This window comes from Ictidomys tridecemlineatus, chromosome 3, assembly GCF_052094955.1.
Source record: "Ictidomys tridecemlineatus isolate mIctTri1 chromosome 3, mIctTri1.hap1, whole genome shotgun sequence".
Taxonomy (NCBI): domain Eukaryota; kingdom Metazoa; phylum Chordata; class Mammalia; order Rodentia; family Sciuridae; genus Ictidomys; species Ictidomys tridecemlineatus.
In genome coordinates, this window is record NC_135479.1 from 140617038 (window position 1) to 140640503 (window position 23466).

The following is a 23466-nucleotide window of genomic DNA, read 5'->3' on the forward strand; positions in this document are numbered from 1 at the left end:
AATCGGTTGCTGTTCTCCCTGTGGAAACACAAACAGAATCTTGACTCCAGACAATTACTGGGTCAGGACCTTTCCATTGTCCTGTTAGAATATCTTTCTAAAGTACCTTCGGCTTATGTACATTTTTTGGATACATATGTCTTTCCGCAGCACTAAGTCCTGATGAATCCAAATTTAGAAAGTTTAGAATAAAAAGCGTTATTTTAAGTTTATCTTTGGGGGATATATACCCCTTAAAGATTCTTTTAAATTTAAGTCTTTCAAAAGCATTCTGCCTTAGTTTTTAGAATTATTTTAGTCCTTTTAATTTTTTGATGTGGTTTTAAACCAATTTCCTTCTAGTTTAATGTTTTCTAAATTGGCTCTTGTCTATAAATTTTAACACCCTCATCTGAGACTTCTAATTTCTGCACCACCAGAAATTAGAGTTGATGGGCTTTTTGAAAAAAAATTACTAATAATCTCCTTGTTCTTCTATTTTATCCAATATTTCACTTTAAACTTCTCTCTTCTACCTTTTTCTATCTTGAATGTCTGTATCTAATAGTCGTCTTAGCTTTTTGTATTTTTTATCTAAAATACCTTTATTTGACATTTTTAACCATTTTTTTATCTTGTTTCTATCTTCTAGTTTTCTTCTAAGGTTTGTACATTCACCCTTAGTTGCTTTTTTTCCTCCTAGTTTTCTTTTGTTTCCTATTTTTTGGGTTTAAAATTCTTGTCTTCCTACATCTTTTTTTATCTTTCTACATCTTCTCTATCTTTTTTTTTATCTTTTTGTACTTCTGTCTTTAAAGTTTTTCACTTCAAAATTTTAATCTTCTTTATTTAAATATCTTTTATCCTATTATCTTCCCATTTTCATGGTTGTTTTTTTTTTAAGTAATGCTTTTAAGATTAACTAGACTTTGAATGACTCAATCTTTCCTCCATCATGAAGGCATCTTAACCACCTTCAATTTAACCTTTTAATGCCTTTTGCAACTTACTTAGACATTTTATCACACAAAGATTATCTCATCTCAAAACATTTCTTTTTCTTTTAACCTTCCATATTAAAATATATTTCCACATCTTGAATCTTTTATATCTCTTTTTTCTTTTTTCCACCATGAAGGTATCTCAACCACCTTCAATTTAACCTTTTAAAGCCTTCCAATTATCATCTATACTGTACTTTTAAATGTACTTTTTCACCACCTACAGCTTCACTCTTTTAAATGAGGCTTAGATTCTGTTTAAATTGCTTAATGTTAGTTTATATGGCTGCCCTTCAACTAAAGGCTTTTTTTTTTTTTTTTTTTTTTTTTTTTTAGATTCAAACAGCAATTCTTTATTCCCGAACTCACACTGGCACTCTACACACGTTCTGGGCCAAATTCCAAATACTCTGGGAGCGGGCGTGCCTGAGAGGCAGCAGGATATGCCCTATTCCCAGCAGGGTACACCTTAAACCTGGAACCGCCCTAAACCCAAGTAGTGGGATACTCCCTATTCCCAGCAGGAATACCCTAAACCTGGATCTGCTCTAATCCAGTAGGATCCTCCTTAAACCCGGATCCACCCTGGTCTTTGAGCAGGGTCACCTTTCTCAAACTTATATGCAATGTCACTGCAAATGTCCAAGGCGAGTCCATTTCCATGAGTCCTTCCTCTAAGCAACATGGGGTACGCTGGCAAGGAAATTTTGATGCATCATTCCTACTTGGCAATGGCTCTCAGCAGAGATCAGTTTGACATCAGTTGTAATTTTTAATTTATGCATTTAAGAAACTATACTAAGAAGATTAATCCCATTTATGTTAAATTAATTTACTTATTTTAATTGTAACATAAAAACATAAGAAAAATGTGATTAGTAGTATTAACCATCCCTGTTTTTTGGAGAAAAATTTTAGAAGTAATGGATATTATATTTTAGATATATTTTAGAAATTAAGACTTTATTATTTAGTCCCCTAGAAAAATCTCATAAGTCAGAGCCTTAAAGACATCTATATATTTAATTATATGACTTGAATTAAATTATTTGGATCTATTTAATTATTTAAATTTTTATTTATGATTGCTCATTTGTTTAGAGGAAGAAATGTAAATATTGGAGATATAATTTACATTTATGTTTAAATGTCAATTTTGATATCAAGTACATAATATGTAGATATAAGACAGGCCTGTACAATTGGAAATGTCAGGTATAGAACTCTAACAGGTATCATGGACACTGAAATCAAGAGTTTCAGGTTAGCTGGCATTTTTGTCCTTGATACTTACCAGGCCCACTCCCAACAGAACCATTTTTATATCCTCCTAAGGATTTATTAAAATAAATTTTTGAATGTATTTGAGACTTAACTCTGGAGAAATTGGCATTTGGATAAAGACAAAATGTAAAAACTTTTTTTTTAAAAGAGAGATATTTTTTTAATATTTATTTTTTAGTTTTCGGTGGACACAACATCTTTATTTTTATTTTTATGTGGTGCTGAGGATTGAACCCAGCGCCTGCGCATGCCAGGCGAGCGCGCTACCACTTGAGCCATATCCCAGCCCAGAATGTAAAAGCTTTTATAGTTAGATAAAACAAGACTAATCAGAAAAATACATCAATTTATATAGAATATTTAAAAACTTACATCATCGTAATACTAACTTTTTCATCAGATCAGAGTGTACTTTTAGCTCAATAAGAGCCAGTTGGAAGCCTGTGAAATTCTTAAGAAAAAGCTTTTGTTCAAAAAGAAAGCTTGTGCATTTAGAATGTTTCTACTTTTGTCTTTCTGTGTTGTAACATTAGGGAGGAACTGGTCAAGAAAGCCAGCTGAACACAGATAAGACAGCCAGTCAAGCAGTTTGAATTTAAAAGAATTTAAAAAGAGACACTTTTTTTCTTTCTTGACTGGTTTTTCATAAGCCTCGTAAATCTTGTAGGTCCTATAATTTACATTTTAAATATAAGGCTAGGAAAGTTAGAGATCCAGCAGAAGTTAAAAGGTAAGTAAAACTGTTGTAACCATTTTTTTTTTCTTTTATAAGATAATTTTCCATTTTTTGTGGAGAGTTATTTTTTCCTTTTTTAAAACTTTCACTCTTATACATCTTGTAACAGTTTCCACATATGGTTGAATATCAGTAATGATTTGTTGCGGATTGGAAAGGATAGAGCTTGGTAGCTGGCCACAGGGAGCTTTTGGACACTTGTTTATTTTTGTTTCCTTTGCCCCACACCAGGGTGGCCTCTTGAGGCCATCCATAAGACCATACCATAAAAGTATTTGTTACCATGACATTAGTATTTGTATTCAATAACCCTATAATTGACTGTAAATTTAAACAAAGAATTAATTTAGTCTACTTAAAATAACTGATAAACATGTTTCAATGACAGTAGAGTCAAACCTTGTATTTTTCCTTTTGTTTAAAGGTTGTAACTCTTTAAATACAGCAAAAGGTAAATGATCATATTTAGGCTGGTTAGCAGAATTTATCTTACAGACAGGTCAGTTAGGAGACTCCCCCTGCTCCACAGCTGTCCCAAGCACTCAATTAACTGGGATCTAGCTGGGAGCAGGGTGGCTGCCACAGCCAGCCAAGGAGGCAATGGCAGTGAATTAGTTAGAGGAGTCATAAGTGTGGGAGGCTCCAGGACAGCTCACGGCAGAGTGTTGTTGCCAAGGCTGTGCCACTGCTGTGGTGGGACCGGTGGGGGATTTAAAGGGACCGCATAGCCAGGCACAGAAGGAGAAGAGCAGGCAGATTGATAGAGGTTTTATCAATTGCATCTCTACAAAGAAACAAAGTTTGAAGCACAGGTATACAAGTCTGTGGCATCTTGTGAAGCATTTCACCTATTTTCTCCTAGTCTCTCAAATTTAGTGTCCTACTTTTTTGATAAAAAGGACAACAAGAACTTATCTCTGTCAGCAAGGCAGTAAGATCAGCAGTATTTACGGTATGTTCAGACTTGCTAAGTAGGAGAGAAAGCTCGGCCTGATGACGTTGTTGATAGAGATAGAGAATTACCCTACTGATTAGGGATCAGTACCAGCCAATGAAATAGATGCAGGTCAAAAGCCTGTTCCAGGCATAAGTAAGCTACTCCCTTCCCCGTTACCTATCAACAGTCCGGAAGGGTCTCTATTAAGGTGATTATGTGATCCCAAACTTTCTGTGGACTGGGAGGCTCCTGCCCCAACATTTGATGCTAGTTATAAAAAAATAATAATAAAGAGGGGAGACCCAATGTCAAGGTACAAAGGCAGGAAAGTGGCAGAGTGGCTTCTTGTCCAAGTGACCACGTTTATTTATACCAATAGGTTACATTAGGTCATCAGTACCATAGCTACATTATTGTTTAGAGTATCAGTAAGGTTGATTAGTGCTCAGCTTATACATATATTTGATATATATATCCATATACTCCTTTTTTACCCAAGTGGAGCCTATGGTGAACTCACATTTCTATGAGAAATCTCTTTTTTTTTTTCGTGTGTGTGTGTGTGTGTTTGTGTTTGACAAGGGAAGAAAAATGTTTTAATTTATTTCATATTTTAAGTTCAGGTTCGTGATTTCATATTTTGTCTCTTTGATTTTATTCCCTTAGTTTTTTTTTTTTTTTTTTTTGGTGTGAGTGTGTGTGTGTGTGGTAAGAGCACCTGACATGAGATCTACCTTCAGCACATTTTTAGTGCACAGTATGGTATTGTTCCCGCAGGCACACTGTGCAGCAGATTTCTAGAACTTACAACTGGCAAAACTAAAATTTTCTTCCCATTGAATAGCAACTCCCATTTCCCACCCCCAGTGAGCTGTTCTTTTTTATGAATGCTCAATATTCCATTTTGCTTTCTCATTATTTATTTAGCTAACACTCTGTGGGCCACCACCCCTGGGACCTTGGACTCAAACTATAGCCCCACAGGAGTGCAGGCCATGTCCACCTCTGAGACATCAGCTCTGTCCGCCTCCACTGAGGCCAAATCACATGTCTCCAGGACCACAGCCTCTGCTGAGACCTGGTCAACAGCCAGCGCCTCAGAGTCAGCCTCCCCTGACTCCACCCCAGAGGCCCCAGTGCCCACCAGTCGCACCACAGAGAGAGAAACAGCAGCAGCCCAGACCCCCACCCCCACCCCCAGTGGAACCTTGGTGGCAGGTGGCACCAGCCCCTGGGAGGAAACCTCAGCCCTCTCTGCTGGGACAACACGCCACTTGGAGGTCTCGGGACCTGGTACACGCTCCACGGACGCTGGGTCAACGGTGGGCACAGTGACTTCCTCTGCTGGGCCCAGAGCCTCCGTCTACAGCTCCTCAGAGGCAGCCACCATCCAGGTCTCCACCCCCTCAGAGACTTTTGCCACAGAGGGCACAACCACGGGGTCCTTCCCCACCAGCAGGAGCCCTCTGCCTTCTGCCCATCCCTCTATAGCCAGTAGCAGCCAAGAGACACACTTCACCTTCAGCAAGGCCACAGCCCCACCAGAGTCCCCAACAGCCACTCCCACCACTGCTCAGACAAGGCAGACCACAGAAGTCCCTGCAGGTAAGTGACTTCCCTGTGTGATCCTTGGGATTGGGGGCTCGGGGTCTCTGGGATGCCTGCATGCTTCAGGAGGTGGGAGGAAGGACGGGTGGGTGGGGGGCTCTGCTGACCTCTCACCAGTGTGACCTCTTCATGGTCTCCTAGTGGTCCTGGCTCTGCCTAACAAGCTGAGCAAACCTGGCCCAGTTCCTCTCCCTCTCTGAGCCTCAGTTTCCCCACCCGTAGCAATCAGGGATTGCACTGGAGGAGCACTGGGGGCCTTTCCAGCTCCAACCTTTCATGAAGTGAGTGCTGAGTAACTGCGGTGCATGTGGTAGGGTCCCAGCTCTTGTTTAACAGACGTGGTCCTCAACGTTTGAAAGCCTCTGGTCCAGCCTTAGCCACTCAGAGGGGAAGGCTGTGGGCGTCACAGCCAATTATTGCTCTCTGAGTAGCTGGAACCCTGTGAATGTGGGTCCTGCTGGATGTACTACTTGCTCTCTGCCATAGATAGTGTCATGAAATATTAATAAATGAATATGTGATGGTTTGGCAGGTCTCAGAGATATATCTTTTTATTTTGAGAGGGTCTTGCTATGTTGCTGAGGCTGGCCTAGAGCTTGCAATCCTTTTGCTTCAACTCTCATGTTCCTGGGATTACAGGTGTGTGCCCACTGCCCAGCTAAGGCAAGATGATTAGGGCTCAACAAAAGGCAGAACTTTCTTGCAGAGCTGCTAAACCAGGAAGGCTGGACTAGATGACCCCATCCGTCCCCTACCAATTTACAGCTGGAAGAACTGGCAGAAGGCATCTCCCCAGGGAGCCAGCCACTCTCCAGCTCTCTCCCTTTGGGGGCCCTTCCTTCCACTCCACCCAGGACCTCCTGGACTTGAGAACATTCTAATTCAGCTTCCATTTCTTCCTCCTCTCTCTTCCTTTGACTTCTTCAAGCGTGGGAGGTGCCTTAAGCCACCACGCCTTTCACTCTTGTTGGGAGGACGCAGGAATGGCTGCAATTATCCTAGAGAAGGAATCGTCGTTCCTCTTTGTAGCCAGCACACGTAAGGTCCCATGTAAATGTAAGACACATTTCTGCGTAAGAGTGCCTCATGCTTATATGCAGAGGGGGCAGAGAAGAGTTTAGTGGGAGGCACATCCTTATTCCTAAACTGACTACTTCCATCTTCTTTCTCCACTCAAAGGTGGTGATGGAGGCTTCCTCCTAGTGCGGCTGAGTGTGGCCTCCCCAGCAGACCTCACTGAGCCCAGCCAGGCAGACAGCCTCATGCAGCAGGTGAGTGGATGCTTGCAGAGCCAGGGGAGTAAAATGAGTGGTTCTCAGGGACAGCCGGGTTCTTCAGGATGCAGAAGAGCAACTACTACCCAGAAGGAGGTCTAGTGTCTTGTGGCGTGTTAGGAGCTGAGTTGAAGACTCTCTGCCTGGTTTTGCTTCTGCCTTTCTTCTCTGAACTCATTTCATCTTTTCTGCAATGTAAACAAATTCTTCCCCCTCATTTCCAATTTCTTCAGGTCCTAGGAAGTATTGGGTTTCTGGTCCCTGATGAGAAGTCCCATGGGCAGGGAAACAGGACACTTGGTGGATTATGGAAGAAACCCAAGTCAAAGTAGTTTACATAGACAAGGCAAGGTCCAAGAATCCAAGAAACCTATGGTAGCTCCTCTAGCTTCAGTTGTGGCTGGATCCAGCAGCTCAAATATGATCATGAGATTTTTTTTAAGTCTCTCTTACTGTCAGCTCTGCTTCTTTCATTATTCAGTCTTTCTCCCTATATATGGGAAGGTGACTCTGACAGCTCTAGATTCACAAGGAACTTACTTTTCCCAAAATCATCAATAGAAGGGCTGGTCTCATTGGCCTGCAACAGCCCTCATGACTCACAGCCCAATCATTACCACATAGATTGAAAAGGATAGGCCCCAGATGAAATATGGATAGTAGGTAGAAAAAAAAAAACAGATACATTCTCTAGAGAGGAATCAAGATTGGGAGATATTTGTAGAGCAAGTTAGGAAAATTCTCTTAAACCAAGATTGTTGGACAGGGTTTCTGGTGATGAAATTCTGGGATCGGGGTTTTGGGGGACAATGTGAATCACTGGAAGTTCCACCGGGTCAGCTCAGTGTAGGTTTCACTGGCCTTGCAGAGTGTAGATTTCACCAAGTAGGAGACGGAGTGTGATGTAGTAGGAAGTGTTTACGTTCTGTACCGGTATAAACAGTGAAAACAGGTTCAGTGCACAGCCTAAGTGGATTGTCCCTTCAGCAGTGCCCCTGCCCATGCCTCAAGCTTGCAACCTGTACCTGTCACAGTCCACAGGTATCATACAGCTTGTCAGCAGTGCAGGCTTGGTGTCATCCCCTGCAGGGGTAAACCTGGCAGAGGTGCCAACTCTGGGGGTCCTATGTCAGGTAGAGTTCTATATCCAAGCTGGACAGATGAGGTGGTTACTCTTGGCAGGTGGAGACAGGAAACAACTATTTCAAGTAAAAGAAAACCACGGTCTGTCCTAAGCAAAAAGGGGATTTCTTGGCAGAGTCCCAGGTACATAGAATCAAAGGATTAAAGGATTTCCAGAAGAGCAGGAGGAACATTCTGGCTAGGACCCTGTCCTTTTTTTTTTTTTTTTTTGTACTAGGGATTAAACCCAGAGGTGCTTAACTACTGAATCACATCCCAAGCCCCCCCCCCTTTTTATAGTTTATTTAGAGACAGGGTCTTGCTGAGTTGCTTAGGTACTCATTAAGTTGCTGCGGCTGGCCTTGAACTTGTGATCCTCCTGCTTAGCCTCCCAAGCCACTTGGATTACATGTGTCCACCACCACACCTGGTGGGACCCTGTCATTCTTGCTGATTACTGTCACTCTTGGATATTGTCACAGTCAACGGACATCATGCTGCCTCCATGCTCTATTGCAAATGGCTTCTCACTGCCTCTTTATCTTTGGGTCACATGTTCCAGAGTCAAAGTCTTGAGTGGGAACATCCAATAGTGTAAGCTTAGTTCTTGTGTCCACAGATCACTGCCAGGGGAAAAGAGGAGGGGGGAATATCTGGGTCCTTGAGTTCTCTCAGTAGCAGCAATCTCATCAGGACTCACCCAGCCAGGAGTTCCCTACATAAGGTTTGATGTGGGGTGGCCAAACAGATGGCAATGCCCTCTGCTCACAAAAATCAAAAAAGTGAGAAGGAATCCCAGTCAAAGAGGGAAGCCAGAGTCGAGTGACATGTCTAAGCCTCCAAACTGGGATTCTTTCAGGGGTCAGAAAGAAACTGGGAGATTAGGAGCAGTTCAGGCAGCTGAGATGTAAGAATCAGGCCACATGGGGTTGGGTGTCTGTTCTTGGGACTGACCAATGGTTTAGGGATCAGGGGTCAGTCAGTGAACTCTGGAGCTCTGGGTGTTAGATTTGGGTGTGAATTCTAGTTCCTCACTGTATGATCTTGGGTGGGGTTTTCATTATTACCTTTATTCCTTATAAAACAAGGATAATAATCCCTGCTTTACAAGATTGCTATGAGGTTTCAATGATATAGGCAAAGCACCTAGTTCATGTTTATCATGTGGGAGGATCAGGAAGCATTGTTGGTATTCTCTCCCACTGTCCTTCCCTGTCCTTGGCCTGTGGGGAGCTCCTGGGCTGGATGCACTGAATGTACACTCTGTCTCCTCCTGCTCTCCAGCTCCGGTGTGAACTGCATACCCACCTGCCTCTCGTTCAAGTCTCCTTACTTCGCGTCCGGAGAGGCTAACGAACATCAGCTGAAGCCAGGTATATACCTTCTGCTGAAAAAGAAGCAGTGCTTCCCGTGGTCTGAGCCCTCACCAACAGACCGGAGCCACGTTGCTATGCTGACATTACCCAGAAGGTTCCCATGAAGGCCAGCTGGTTCGAGCCCTATACCCCAGACGTGGCCAAAGGACCCTGGCTCGTTTAACACCCTACTGTGTGTATGTGGAAAGGAGTGTGTCCCCTGCTCCCAGAGGGGTCCTTTAGTTTCCTAGGCCCAGACAGACCTGATCACCCATCCCTGTGCTTCCACCTTGTACTAAAGTTACACTCAGTGTGTCCAGAGGTTATCTATGTGACCTGTATGTGCTGACATTTTTATTATATAGGGATTTTATACATCCCTACTGTTCCCTCTATTCTTTGTGTCCCCAGTTCTTGGTTTGCCCTTACTGAAGCCAGCTCTGGATCTGGTTGAAACTTAAACTCGTAATATTAAGTTCTCCATTAATATAACAAAATATCTGAGATAATTGGGTCAGAGATAAAAGAAATGAAGAAGGGGCTGGGGTACTGCAATCCCCTTCAAAGTCCCAGGGACCTAAGGACCTTCTACTAGGCCTCATCTCCTATTAGTTCCCACCTTCTCCTAATGGAGCGCCCTGGTACCAAGCCTTTAAAACATTGGGCCTTTGAGAAACACATTCAAACTATAACAAGCTCCTTCAGGAAAAGACAATATTTGTTCTTCTCAGATTCCCTTGAACCTAGCAGAGCACCTGACCTGTATGTCACACAGAATGTCAATAAAATGTTTGTTGAATAAACTTAAATTTTAAGTTCTGGACTCAAGCAGATTTAAAGGAAAGTCTACAGTATTCAAGTATTCCTCCCATAGCTCATAGTTCACATTATTGTGTTTTAAATTAGACACGGATTACTGGTTTTTTCCTGTTGTAAAGGCAAATCTTACTTCAGATTTTAAAATTTTGAAAAATCCAAAAAGAAGAAGCAAAAATAGCCAGATACAGTGGTATATGCCTCCCCCGATTCAAGAGGCTGAGGCAGGAGGATCTGGAGTTCAAAGCCAGCCTCAGAAATGGTGAGGTGCTAAGCAACTCAGTGAGACCCCTGTCTCTAAATAAAAATACAAAGTAGAGCTGGGGATGTGGTTCAGTGGTTGAGTGCCCCTGAGGTCAATCTCTAGTCTCCCCCCCCACCCCACCCCCAAAAAAAAGAAGTAGCAAAAATAAAAGTGGGAAGAGGAGGGAGGGGAAGAGAAAGAAAAAAATCCCATCTCTTATATACTACTATTATTAATGAATATATTCAATTGCTAACTCACCCTCTCCACGTGGTTGTTAAAGAGATACCTCACTTTCAACATCTCCAAAACTGAAGTTCTAATCTTTTCCCTTACACCTGCTCTGTCTGCATCCTCCCCATCTCTGCGAATGTCAATTACATCCTTTTATTGGTCAAGCCAAAATTCTCAGAACATTTTTTGGGGGTACTGGGGATTTAACCCAGGGGCATTTAACCACTGAACCTAGCTCTTTTTTATATATTTTATGTAGAGATAGCGTCTCACTAAGTTTCTTAGGGCCTCACTAAGTTGCTGAGGCTCACTTTGAATTCATGATCCTCCTGCCTGAACCTAGGGCCTCATGTATGCTAGGCAAGCACTCTACCTCTGAGTCACAAACCCAGCCCTCCAACAACCATTCTTAATTTTTCTCTTTCTCTTACATTTTACACCAGGAAATTCTGTTGGCTGTACTGCCTCAGGCAATGCCCACAATCTGATTCTACCTCACCTTTTCCACTGCCATCACCAAGATGGTCCATGGTCCTATCATCTCTTACCTTGGTTACCACAAGCACATCAGATAGAGCACTAATCTCTAGGATATATGAAGCACTCAAAAACCTTAACACCAAAAAAATAAATAACCCAATCAATAAATGGGCTAAGTAACTGAACAGATACTTCTCAGAAGAGGATATACAACCAATCAACAAACATGAAAAAATGTTCAACATCTCTAGCAATTAGAGAAATGCAAATCAAAACTACTCATCTTACTCCAGTCAGAATGGCAGCTATCAAGAATACAAATAACAATAATTGTTAAAGAGGATGTGGAGAAAAAGGCACACTCATACATTGCTGGTCGAACTGCAAATTGGTGCAGCCAATCTGGAAAGCAGTATGGAGATTCCTTGGAAAACTTGGAATGGAACCACCATTTGACCCCGCTATCCCTCTCCTCAGTCTATACCCAAAGGACTTAAAAACAGTATACCACAGGGACACAGCCACATCAATGTTTTTAGCAGCACAATTCACATTAGCTGAATTATGGAGCCAACCTAGATGTCCTTCAGTATATGAATGGATAGGGAAATTGTAGTATATATACACAATGGAACATTACTCAGCATTAAAAGAGAATAAAATCACGGTATTTGCAGGTAAATGGACACAGTTGGGGAATATAATGCTAAGTTAAGCAAGCCAATCCCAAAGGCCGAATGTTTTCTTTGATATGAGGATGCTGACTCATAATGGCAATTGGGCGGGGGCATGGGAGGAATGGAGGAACCTTAGATACAGCAAAGAGGAGGGAGGGGAAGGAAGGGGGAAAGGGGGTAGGAATGATGGTGGAATGAGTTAGACATCATTAACCTAAGTATATGTATAAGACACAAATGGTGTGAAAATACTTTGTATATAATCAGTGACTTGAAAAATTGTGCTCTATATGTGTAATATGAATTGCATTCTGCCATAATGTATAATAAATTAGAATAAAAAAAGAAAAGTAAACAGATGGAGAGGACAAGCAATTCACAGAAGAAGGATCATAAAAGCCCTACGTGAAAAAGAGTTGACTACACTAGCTAAAAAGGGGCAAATTAATACCGCGAGATACTGCTTACTGTGTGTCAAATAGGTAAAGATTTATAGGAATTATCCATACTGATGTGCATTCTTAAACACTCCTAGCATGAATGAAATTGGTACAATCTATCTTTTGGATTTATCTTCTTGACTATTTATCTAAAAGCTTTAAAATGTGGATCCCAAGCCAGGCATGTAGTCCCACTTACTCCAGAGGCTGAGGCAGAAGGATGACAAGTTTGAGGCCAGCCTGGGCACCTAAATAAGATCCTATCTTAAAAAACCCAAGCCTAGAGATATAGCTCAGTCGTAGAGCATTTGCTTAGCATGTATGAGACCATGGATGGAATTCCCAGTACCACAGAAAAAAAAAAAAAAGTAGATCCCTTTAAACTAGCAATTTCATTCTTAGTTTATCTTCTGAAAATAATACAGAATCCATGAAGAAATGTTGAGATGTATGTTTATTAACATGAAAAGAAAGAAGTTCATGTGATATTATTTTGTCCTCTTATTTTCTTTAAATGGAACCATCTCCCCGCCCCCTCCAAACTACCCTCCACATGGTCTCTACTGCTTTCCTTTCTGAAACTGTTTTGACCAGGGTTGCCTGATAAGATACAGACTATCAGTGATGTTAGGTAAACAATAAATAACTTTGTAAAAATATTCAAGGGGACATTCTTATACTAAAAACTTATTTGTGGTGGTAATTTATCTGAATTTTAATTTTAACTGGGCATCCCATATTTTTATTTCCAAGTCTGACAATCATACTTTTAATACCACCTCTCCCAATATTTTCTGTTGCTATAACAAAATGTCTGAAGCAAGGTGCTTAATAAAGAAGGTTATTTAGTTCACAATTTCAGAGGTTGAAAACCCAAGACTGGGTGGCCTCATCTTTTGACTTCTGGTGAGGGTCTCCTTGACCGGGTCACAACACAAGAAAAAAACAGAAAGGTGACCTGCTGCATGCGAGAGCACCAAAGGCATGAGGTATGCTCACTTTACAAAAACCCCCTCTCAAAACAGAGCTCTTCAAAAAGTTCGTCAGTCCCTTCTGAGGGCAATGCCCCCTTGACCTAACTATCTTGCACTAGGCCCTACCTCTTAAAGGATCTCCCACCTCAACATTGCCACAGAAGACCAGACCTCCAGCACATGCATCTTTGGGGGGGGGCGGGAACCACGTCTAAAGCATTGCAGTGTCTGTTGGGGTAGGGAAAGAAGGTGATAGGAAACGAGGACCCAAGTTAGGATTGTGGCAACCTAGTCCTCCCAGTATAGAGTAACTGAGAACTGAGGTAGGACTGGGCCCAGCCACCTGCCTAATGTTTAACTTCCATGCCGTGTGTCTTCTGGTGGCTGGAGAAGTCTGTGTCCAGCTCTTGCATCACCAGGAGAAAATCAGGAATGGAATCATGGTTTGGAGACACAAGTCAGAGAGATTTTATTAAATAGACTTTAATCAGAAGTAAACCAGAGAATTTTGGCAAAAGCACTTTTGTTAACTTAGAGCAAGTCACCCCATTAACAACTCACTGCCTGTGTGTGTGTGTGTGTGTGTGTGTGTGTGTGTACATTCACAGTGGGCCAGTGTCCTCCTTAAGCCTATGTATGTCTGTGCGAGAGAACCCAACCAGTTACATGCTTTGGTCTTTATGGCTCCTGCCTGGGCCCTTGGGTCTCCTAATAAGGTACAGTCTTGACTTCATTCCCATTATTCATTCCCCAGTCACCAACTTTCACCTTTCCCTTTCCAGTCTCCCTGAAGTAATGGTGCCTGAAGTGAGTATTGAGGATGGGGTGGGTCCTGAGGTATCTTTGGCCACAGCTGCCCATTCGGGGCGAGTTCTCAACTCTCCGAGTCCAGCGGGTAGGAGCTCCTGGTTCTGGAGCTGCGCCAGAAGTGCAGGATCACAAACGCCACAATCCCCAGCAGCAGGAGGGCTCCCAGGGCCCCAAAGAGGATCCCGAAGAATGCGCCGAGTTTCATACTCAGGTGTTCACAATGTTCGCCCCAGGGCGTGTAGATGGAGAAGGACACACAGCTGGGGACAGAGAGAGACAGCGCTGTCATGGGTGGGGAGGTCCTTCCACAGGGGAGGATGGGCAGCCTGGGCCCACCCACTGGGGACAGGGGCTGTGTCAGCCCTGAGGCCATGCTAAAACGAGGCCCCTGGGTGAAGGAGTTAGGCCTGGACCTTATAAACATGGGTGTAAGTTTACCTGGAGTCAGCTCCACTAGGACAGGAGGGACCGGGGCTCACCACAGGTGCGCAGGCACAGTCACAAACCACATCCCTCCCCACAACCACCCACGGGGCGGGGCTCCTCCCTCAACTCAAACCACCCTCTACTTTGATGGGATCTGGAACTGCAGGGGGCCAGGGTAGACCCAGGGCCCTAAGGTGACAGAAGCCGAATCTGGGATGGATCTGAAGCCTTACTGCTGTCCTCAAGGCCGCTCGCTGCTCAGAGTGTTAATGAACCCAAGCATTCATAAGGCGCTAGATTAAGGGGCTTTCTGAGGATGGGTGCTCTTATGGAGGGGCAGAGTTGGCCCAAGACACAAGAAAAAGGACTCTTTTTTCATGCAAAGTGGACCACCTGAGTATCCATTCTGGAGAAGCCAATCAGTTTGAAGGAGTTTGACTCAGGAAACCATGCTTCTTAGCATACTGGTTTGTTTCTTCTCACCCCTCACCTGCAATTCTCTCATCTTCAAAATAGTTATGATACCTACTTTGTGGCTGGTTTGAGTTTCAGAGGTAATATGGCATCTTTACTCTCCACACAGAGTAAGGATGCACCACTCTCATTTCCCACTGTAGGGTAGGCCCAAGATGGCTATAGTTAGGCTCCCTGGCCAAGACTTCCAGCAGGCTACATTTTTAGTAGGTAGCCAAGGTCATAAATGCCCTGATTCAGCATATGTACTCAAGGTCATAAAAATCTACTTGTGAGCATACGCTCACTTCCCACTGTGCATTCTGTGACCTGCATATAAAAAAATCCTATGGAAAGGCTCAGTGACTGCTGCCACCTTTGAATAAAGGATGTCTACTAATCCAACTGTGCCTCACACCTTCTTTTACCTGCTGGGATCTGGAATCTATTTCCCAGGGTCTGAGCCCAGGAAGGACACCCACCATCCCTTTTCCGTTGGTCCCTATTCTTGCTAATTACAAAGGAAACTTTGCAGTGTCTTGCCCAAATTAGATTCCCCTGCACTATTTCCACCTCCTGCCCAGAGATCTACAAACCTGCAGCGGGGTCCATTAGGCAGGTGTTGGCACTGGCCTCCATGTTCACAGTAGCCTAAAGTGCACGGGGACACACAAGTGACGCCGCTTTGGGGGCTGTAGACAAGGTGATAGTCCTTGTATCCATTGCATTTGAAGTAATCATCCAGCATGCTCAGGTTCACTGTCAGGTTGGACAAAGATGCACATGGAAAGTAACTGATTAACACTAAATTCATACCTTCCAACCAAGAATTTCATTTTCAAGTATTTATCCTAAGAAATAGTTAAAAGAGTACACAAATACATATCTATGGGTACTCAGATCAGCACCATTGATAATGTCAACAAAGTTTAAAAGGAAGGGGTCTTGGTAAATAAGACTGCATACCCTTACCAAAGGAATGGCAGTTTCTAAGGTATGGAAATGCACCGGTAAAGAACAAAACTTTGAAGCTGAATTGAAATTCAAACTCTGCTACTAACTAGTTGTCTGATAGGGAAATTTTTCTCAGACTCAGTTTCTTTATTTTTTTTTTAATTTCAGTTTTCCTATTTTTAAAAGAAAATTATAATAATAGCATTGACCTTGCTGTGAGATTTAAATGAAATGTCATATGCAGGATACATAGTATAGTGCTTGACATTGAGTGAGCACTCAATAAGGCAACAATTATGATACTGTTTAAAATATATCATGATACTACATTTAAATAAAACATAAAATAATATATCTTTTGAGTTGAACACTAACCAGTGCCTAGGAAAGCTTGCAGTGAGATAAGAAGGTCTCTAAAAGAATGTGGTAAGGAGGGAAAAGGAGAGGGGAGCTGGCCACCCTCCTTATCTTCAGTCCTTGGGAGAGGATCTGAAGAGAGTGACTCTGGTTGTAAAGTAAAGGAATGTTCTCATAAAACATCTGAGGAAACCCACCTGCGTGGCGGGCATGCACCTGATCCTGTCTATTCCTCCTGCTTATAGGTGTGTGGAGGGGGCTCAATTGCATCCCTGCCCGCTATTGAGGAGGGAGGGGAGTGATAAAATGTCCAAAACCTCTCTGTGGAGTCCTTCGAGTTCTTCCTTTGGGATCCATAAACAGTACACTGGGGGTATTTGCAGCCCTGGGCTTGAACAATATCAAATGGGAGTATGTACACAATTCATGACATAAGATACTCACCATTACTTAATGAGGATACTAGATACTAGATACAATTTGATCCTTTATTTTATTTTATTCAATATTTATTTATTTTTTAGTTGTAGTTGGGCACAATATTTTTATTTTATTTATTTATATGTGGTGCTGAGGATCGAACCCAGGGTCTCGTACGTGCTAGGCGAGGCTCTATCGCTGAGCCACAACCACAGGCCTTGATCCCTTATTTTAAAAATCGATATGTGAAGGTCCCTAGTCATAAAAGAAAGTTCATAAAGATGTGTCATCTCTGGGGGTTGGGATTACAGGTTATTTTCTTTCTTTATTTTTTTTTTGTCGGGGGAGTGTGTTTTGGATGGTTTTTTGTTTTGGGTTTTTGGTTTTTACTAAAGTTTCAGCAATAAACATACTGTACTTGTATAATAAAAATTGAGGATTTTCTTTACAGACATCACAGTCATGGCCAGGGTCATTGCTCCCATTCCTCCACCTATTTCTGCCACCCATTCCTGCCACCCTGATTGCTCAGCATATCATAGCTCTGAGGGATTTCTCCTTGTTGCCCAGGAAGGGGCTTGAACTGGTTTTAGAAGGAACTCTTGCCTAGCTCTAGACCCAAGTAGAACAGCAGTTTCTGTTATGTTGGGAATGGTCATTGTCCTGTAGTCTGCCCCATCCGGAAAAAATAGAATGGGTTATTCCTTGTTCTCACTGATTCCCATCTCAGGAGAACCAAGAAAGGCCTCAGAAATCCCATGTCATTTTCCAGACAGAGGTATTAAGGCTTGGCTTGGGGAAGGTGCTCACACAGGGCCACACCCTTTCAGTAGTGGGGTATCTCTGCCCCTGGCCAGTCTTCAGGTTCCAACTTAAGATCCTCCAGGTAGAGGGCAAAGGTGAAGGGAATGTTCTTGTGTATGTTTGTTGGGTTTTTTTGTTTGTTTATTTGTTTTGTACTGGAATTGAACCAAGGGGAGCTCTACCTCTGAGCTATATCCCCAGTCCTTTTTATTTTTTACTTTTAGACAGATCTAAATAAGGTTGCTGAGGCTGGCTTTGAACTTGTGATCCTCTTGCCTCAGCCTCCTGAGTTGCTGGGATCACAGGTGTGGGTCACTGTGCCTGGTCCCTTGTGCATATTTAAGCACAATGGGCATTTTAAGAAAATAACAAGCAATTTTTCTAAAGAAAAGAAAACCATTAGCAGCAATAGTCAGGAAGGCCTGGATCAGCTGGGGACGTAGCTCAGTGGTAGAGTGCTTGCCTAGCATACCCAAGACCCTGGGTTCAATCCCCTGTTCCCTGGGCCCAGAGTGCAGCTGGGGGCATATATGGAAGGCCAGGGTTGGCAAACTGCAGTGTGAAACTACCCATGTTGGGGCATTAGCTGTATTTTGTGCCCCTGCTTGGAATCTCAGCTTTGGAGAGAGAAATTTTTCTCAAACATTTCAAAAAACAAAACTCAATTAACTTGCTTCTTCCTTGTCTGGGGACCATCATGAGTTTGTGTAGCCTGAAGATCTGAAACAGGTTCCCCTTATTCCCTGCCTCACCCTCTCCCAATTGTTCCCAAGATAGAGTGACTCACGAGCCATCACATCCCCCACATCTTCCCAGGAGATGGGGTGGAAGACAACATCGATGCGGGGCTCCTGACTCTTCCAACTCTCTGAGGTCACTGGGAAGAGGAAGGCCTCCACCACGGCCTCCCGCAGCTGCTCATTCAGGAAGTGTATGACGGGGCCCCGAGGACGGTACTGGAACTCTGAGACGACCACCCAACGCCGAATGGGTTTTCCTGAGGCCGATGCTGGGAGAGAGCTATGTGGGAGGGGGTCAGTGAGGACTCCAGGGGTGGGGAGATGAGACATGCAGGGGGCTAAGCGGGGACAGTCTCACTTACGTTTGTTCTATGTGACTGTTCCAGAGAAAGGCCCGCACGTCCAGGGTTCCTAGTCGGTATGCCACCTGCGATGGAGGATGGGCAACGGGAGGGCAGGGTGGTGGTGAAGCCCAGACTAGAGAGGAGACCCCTCCCACTGCAGTGCATTTCTTCATCCCTGACTGGTTTCACCTTTGAAAGTGAACCCAGGACCCCCAGATCATTTCCCACCCATCTCTGCATCCCCACACTCCAGCCAAGTCCAGAGATGAGTTATTGGTCAGTGAAGGGCTTTCCATTCTTTCCCCCTCCTCCTCACATCTACAAGAGGGGACTCTGAAATGAAGGACCCCAGCTTGCCTCTGATCCCTGACTCACCAAACCATAGCTTCCCCTCATGTGTCCTGAACATCAGTTGCTTAGCCACACTGAGGAATGGACAGGTGCTGGGATCTCAAGGTAACTTAGGAAGAGACTGTACTCAAAGAGCCCATGTCAGGTGCAGTAGATAAGCATCTAGGATTTGGGCATTTCAGGGTGGGGTGCTCTGATAGTAGGGGTAGTAATAGTGATGGCATATTTGTTTGGTACTGGAGACTGAACCCAGGGATGCTTAATCACTGAGCCACATCCCCAGCTCTTTTGATTTTTTATTTTGAGAAAGGATCTTGCTAAGTTGCTTAGGGCCTCACTAAATTGCTGAGGCTGGCTTTGAACTTGTGGTCCTCCTGCCTCAGCCTTCTGAGCTTCTAGGATTACAGGCATGCACCACCACCCCAGGGAGTAATAGTAATTTTTTGAATATTTGTCGTGTTTCAGGCACTGTGCTAAGTGACTTATGTACATTATTGTTTAAACCTAGACACAACCTATTGACATAGGTACTATTATTATCCCTACTTATACAAATGAGCAACTAAAAAGCTTGTCTAATTATTATACCTGCTCTAGTAAGTGGTAGGGCAGGGATCTGAAGCCCATGTCTGGCATTCCAGAGCTTCAGCCACTCATCAACTGGGCTGCTTTGCCTGCCGTTGAGGTGTGGACAAGGACATGGGGCCAAGGGGCAGGACCCCCAGTTCCCCTGGGAAGTCAGAGTAGAAGTGAAGTGACCACTTGTGCTTCTTCCACATAACACCCAAGAAGTACAGGACTTGAGAGACACTCGAAAGGAGAGGCTGAGATGACTTGGCACCCTAGGTTCTGCTCATGGTGATGGGTGAGTCTCACCCCTTCTGGGGTCTCTAACCTGAGGCTTCCTGGTTCCCTACCCCAACCACAGACCTCCCCTGGGCAAGAGGCTCCAGCCTCCTCTGGCCAATGGATCTAGGAAAGGGTACATAAATGATGGCCCAGCCCCAGCCCCAGCCCAGCACACAGCACTGACCGAGGCATTGACATCTGCGACGGAGGCGTTTTGTTCTTCAGTGAGAATGAGCCGGATGATTCTGAGGGGAAGCTCTGGAGGTGGAAGAAGCCAGGGTCATCACCATCTCTATCCAGATTTGTCTGAGAAGTCCGTTGGGCCAGCCCACGGGGACCATTTCATTCCCTAGTGACAGTCACTGGCCACTTCCTGCTCTCACCTCGGTTCCCCTTCTATGCTGCCAGGCTTCTGCGGAGCCTGCCTCACTGAGCTGGGAAGCCTCTGCTTCAGCCTCCCCTCAGCAGGCCCATGGTTAGGGCTTTGGCAGCTGCCCTCATGACCCCCACAGCCTACAGCTTACCATGTGAGGAAACAGTTCAGAGTTCTATTCTGTGAGTTTGAGGAACTTAGCCCTGGACCCTAGTTTCCCCACCTTCCCCAAAGATGAGAAGAGTATGGAGGCCGAGCCGGCAGGTGCATCTGGTCCTACCTCTAGAGACGGTTGGAGTGAAATTGTTCCCAGCCACTAAGCAGCGGTCGTCAGTGAAGGCTGGGGGACAGGTGCAAGTGGGCTTGCAGCCCAGTGTCTGGGAGACGTAGCAGTGGCCGTGGTTGTAGCAGTAATTTACAGGACAGGAATGGTTCCAACAGGCAAAAGTGTCCTCCACAGCTGCAGAGGGAGTAGGGAGGTCAGCAACACCACACTGGGGCAGCTGGGAGTGGGGAGGGAGGGATAGCCTTGGGAAACTGTTTTAGGGACATCTCCGTTTCCTTCCCCCACTGCCCCTTCAATCTGTGCTCTGCTGGTGGACCATGCGGAACTTTGAACTATCCTCCCCTTTCCTAGGCATTTCTTGTAAAGTGACCCTTTTTGTAAGGTGATCCTTTTCCTCTGCCAGGTAGGTATTCTTTCACTTCTGCTGAAGTAGCAGTGTGTTTGTCAGAGCCTCTACATCCGGGAAGAACCCGAAAGGCTAGGGGGAGAAGAGCCCCTCGCCCTGCACTTTCACCTCCTCTTAGGCTGTGGCTCTGCCCATTCTGGCTTCTGCTCAGAAGACACCATGTTCTGCTGACTTTCTTTGGTCACCTTCAGGGGCTTGAGGGGCAACCTCCTTGTGATCTCCTTCATGGTGACTACAGAGGCCCCCAGGTGAAGGAACAAATGAGTGGAAGAGGATTCAAAGGAAAAATGCCCTGACTTGTGAAATGCAGAGCCTCAGGGCCTGGAGTCTCGGAAGACCCCCGAGGAGTCCTCAGGCCCCAGCTTGTCTCTGATTCTTTGGATTTCAGACCATTTGAGTCTTTTGCTCTGGGTTTTCTCCATCAGTGTCTCAGAGCTGCTCTGCCCTGGCCTCTCCCCTCTGTTTGGACAACCTCTTCTCCCTCAGTGCCATGCCAGCCACTGCCTCCTATCCAAGCCATCCTTACCCTGGCTTCCCGTGGTGAGCACTCTAAAGACTTACTAGAATAGGAAGACCAATGGTTTGCCCTTGGCTGCCCTTGCCCTTGAGATGTCACCTGGCCCCAGAACCTCCTCCCGCCAGGGCCCTGTTCCCAGCTCACCTGCACAGTGATGTCCGTCCCCAGTCATGTGTGGAGGGCAGGCCCCGCAGCCCACCCCAGGATGGCACTGCACACCTGGGAAGCACTGCTCGTCACACGGATCCTTGGAGCGTTCACAGTACTGGCCGAAGGTCTCCCCATCACACTTGCAGCTGGCCACCTGAAACAGGGTACCGATCACTGGTTGGCCAAAAGGCTGAGCCACTGAGGGCTTCTGGGTGTCACTGTACTACTGACCTCTCTAGTATAGGAACCCATGGACCCGAGTCCTTAGCATCTACTAAAAGTTTTTTTTTTTCCATTATTGGTTCTTTTTAGTTATATATGACAATAGGATTTATTCTGACATAGTTATAAATGCATAGCATATAATTCGTTCTATTTCAGTCCCCAGTACTTCTCCTCCTCCTCCTCTCCTTCCTCCCCTATTCCATTCCCTCTGCTCTCATGATCTTTCTGCTATTTGCTTGTGGATTACATGATGGTGAGATTCACTGTGGTATATTCACAGATGTACCTAGGACAGTTAGGTCTGAGTCATTTCACTGTCTTTCCCTATCCCATCTCTCTCCCTTCCCTTCCTTCCTCTTTGTCTACTGATCTTTCTTCTATTCTTTTACTTTTAATCTCCCCCACTTATTTTGGGTTAGCTTCTGCATATCAGAGAAAACATTTGACTTTTGACTTTGGGACTGGCTTATTTCACTTAGCACGATAGTCTGTAATTCCATCCATTTACTGGCAAATGCCCATAAAGTCATTCTTCTTTATGTCTGAGTAATATATATATCACATTTTATTTTTCCATTCATCTGTTGAAGGGAACCTAGGTGGACTCCAAGCTTGGCTATTGTAAATTCTGCTGATATAACCTTCTTGACCAGGCTGGGCCTGCAAATCCTGCCTAAAACACCATGATCCTCCTGTCCACTCAGCCTTCCTGGGCTGCTCTTTACCCTAATCCCCCTGCCTGGCCATTGAGCAGGATCTCAGACTCAGCCTTCTCACACCATATCTTCTTCCCTGGAATCCTTACTGGAGTAAGACAGGGAAGGAGGAGCGGGAGAAAAAAATATGTCAGCTGGACAAGACTCGTGGGTAAGTATCTTGGCTGGAAACATTGATGAAGAAGTGTATTTCTGAGCTAAAAAAGAGACTCCCTTAAACTGGAGAGGGAGAGAGTAAAGAAGAAAACAAAGGAGCTTGGGGGTCTTGAGACAGGATGGCTTTCACCTCTCTTCCAATGCCACGATGATAAGATCCCAGAGAGAAAGATCTGGGTGCTGCTCTAGGCAGAAGGCCCATAAGCGAGCATCTCAGGCAGGTTTCCTGGGCATGAGCACAGCACAGCAGCAGTGCTGTGTGTCCTGGGGCCACAGGGCGGGCTGGCGGAGCTGTGCTGGAGCCTGGGTGTATCTGCCCAGGGAGAACAGCACCTTCCCACCCACACCTCAGCGGCCCATACTGGGGAAATGAGAGGAGCCCAATGGAGAAAGGCCTACGTAGAAGATCCCTACCAGCCTGGAAGAATGGAGCCACAGGCAAGGAAGTTCTCTCTCTTCACTGGAATGTGTGGCCTGAGAGGGCATCTGCTATACTCAGCCACCAGGGCTCCTCCCACATCCCCAACAAGCACTTTCCTCAGGAGGGGCTGAATCATCACCACGCTTCAATTCCCACTTTCTTTCCTCTCAACACAGAAACCTTCTTCCTCCCGATTCCCCACACTCACCTCCATGGAGGAATTGCCCACCCATCTGGTCTGATTGTATAAACACTGGTTCTCTGCACTGCAAAAGCAGACCACAGTCTTGGGCTGGAGTACAGATGGCAAGTTAACGTTGGCTTTTCTTGCTAGAATCTCCAGAGTGAATGGCTCCAGCACCTTTGGTGTCCATAGCAGAGTACCATTCTCTGTCCAGGGAAGACAAAGTGGGTAAGGGCTAGGAGACTCCTCTGATCTGTGGTCTGAGGTGACCTGCCAACTAATACCCTGATTGCTGGCTCTGGGCTCCGCCCCATCCACCTCAGACCTCCCCCCCAAATCTTATTAAGCATCTCCTTTGAGCAA

At 44.8% G+C, this 23466-nt stretch overlaps 2 protein-coding genes across 4 annotated transcripts in view; one reads left to right on the forward strand and one right to left on the reverse strand.

The window, feature by feature from the left end:
* Muc20 (mucin 20, cell surface associated) overlaps window positions 1–15255 on the forward strand; it is a 36442-nt gene extending 21187 nt beyond the window's left edge. For 2 of the 3 annotated variants that reach the window (XM_078043969.1, XM_078043971.1), the window contains exons 5-7: window positions 4865–5542; window positions 6725–6816; window positions 9226–10119. In XM_078043969.1, the coding sequence (XP_077900095.1) occupies window positions 4865–5542; window positions 6725–6816; window positions 9226–9294 (839 nt within the window). In that variant the 3' untranslated portion in view covers window positions 9295–10119. Of the gene's footprint in view, window positions 1–4864; window positions 5543–6724; window positions 6817–9225; window positions 10120–11033 lie in introns of those variants that run through there. The other variant, XM_078043970.1, reaches the window with a different exon arrangement.
* The window catches only part of Muc4 (mucin 4, cell surface associated), a 49077-nt gene continuing 39216 nt past the window's right edge, over window positions 13606–23466 (reverse strand). Inside the window, exons 17-24 of the mRNA XM_078043968.1 lie at window positions 23128–23309; window positions 21396–21555; window positions 20323–20502; window positions 19854–19927; window positions 18488–18552; window positions 18173–18405; window positions 15447–15609; window positions 13606–14231 (exon numbers count right to left, since the gene is read on the reverse strand). Of these exons, the coding sequence (XP_077900094.1) occupies window positions 14036–14231; window positions 15447–15609; window positions 18173–18405; window positions 18488–18552; window positions 19854–19927; window positions 20323–20502; window positions 21396–21555; window positions 23128–23309 (1253 nt within the window). The 3' untranslated portion in view covers window positions 13606–14035. The remainder of the gene's footprint in view (window positions 14232–15446; window positions 15610–18172; window positions 18406–18487; window positions 18553–19853; window positions 19928–20322; window positions 20503–21395; window positions 21556–23127; window positions 23310–23466) is intronic.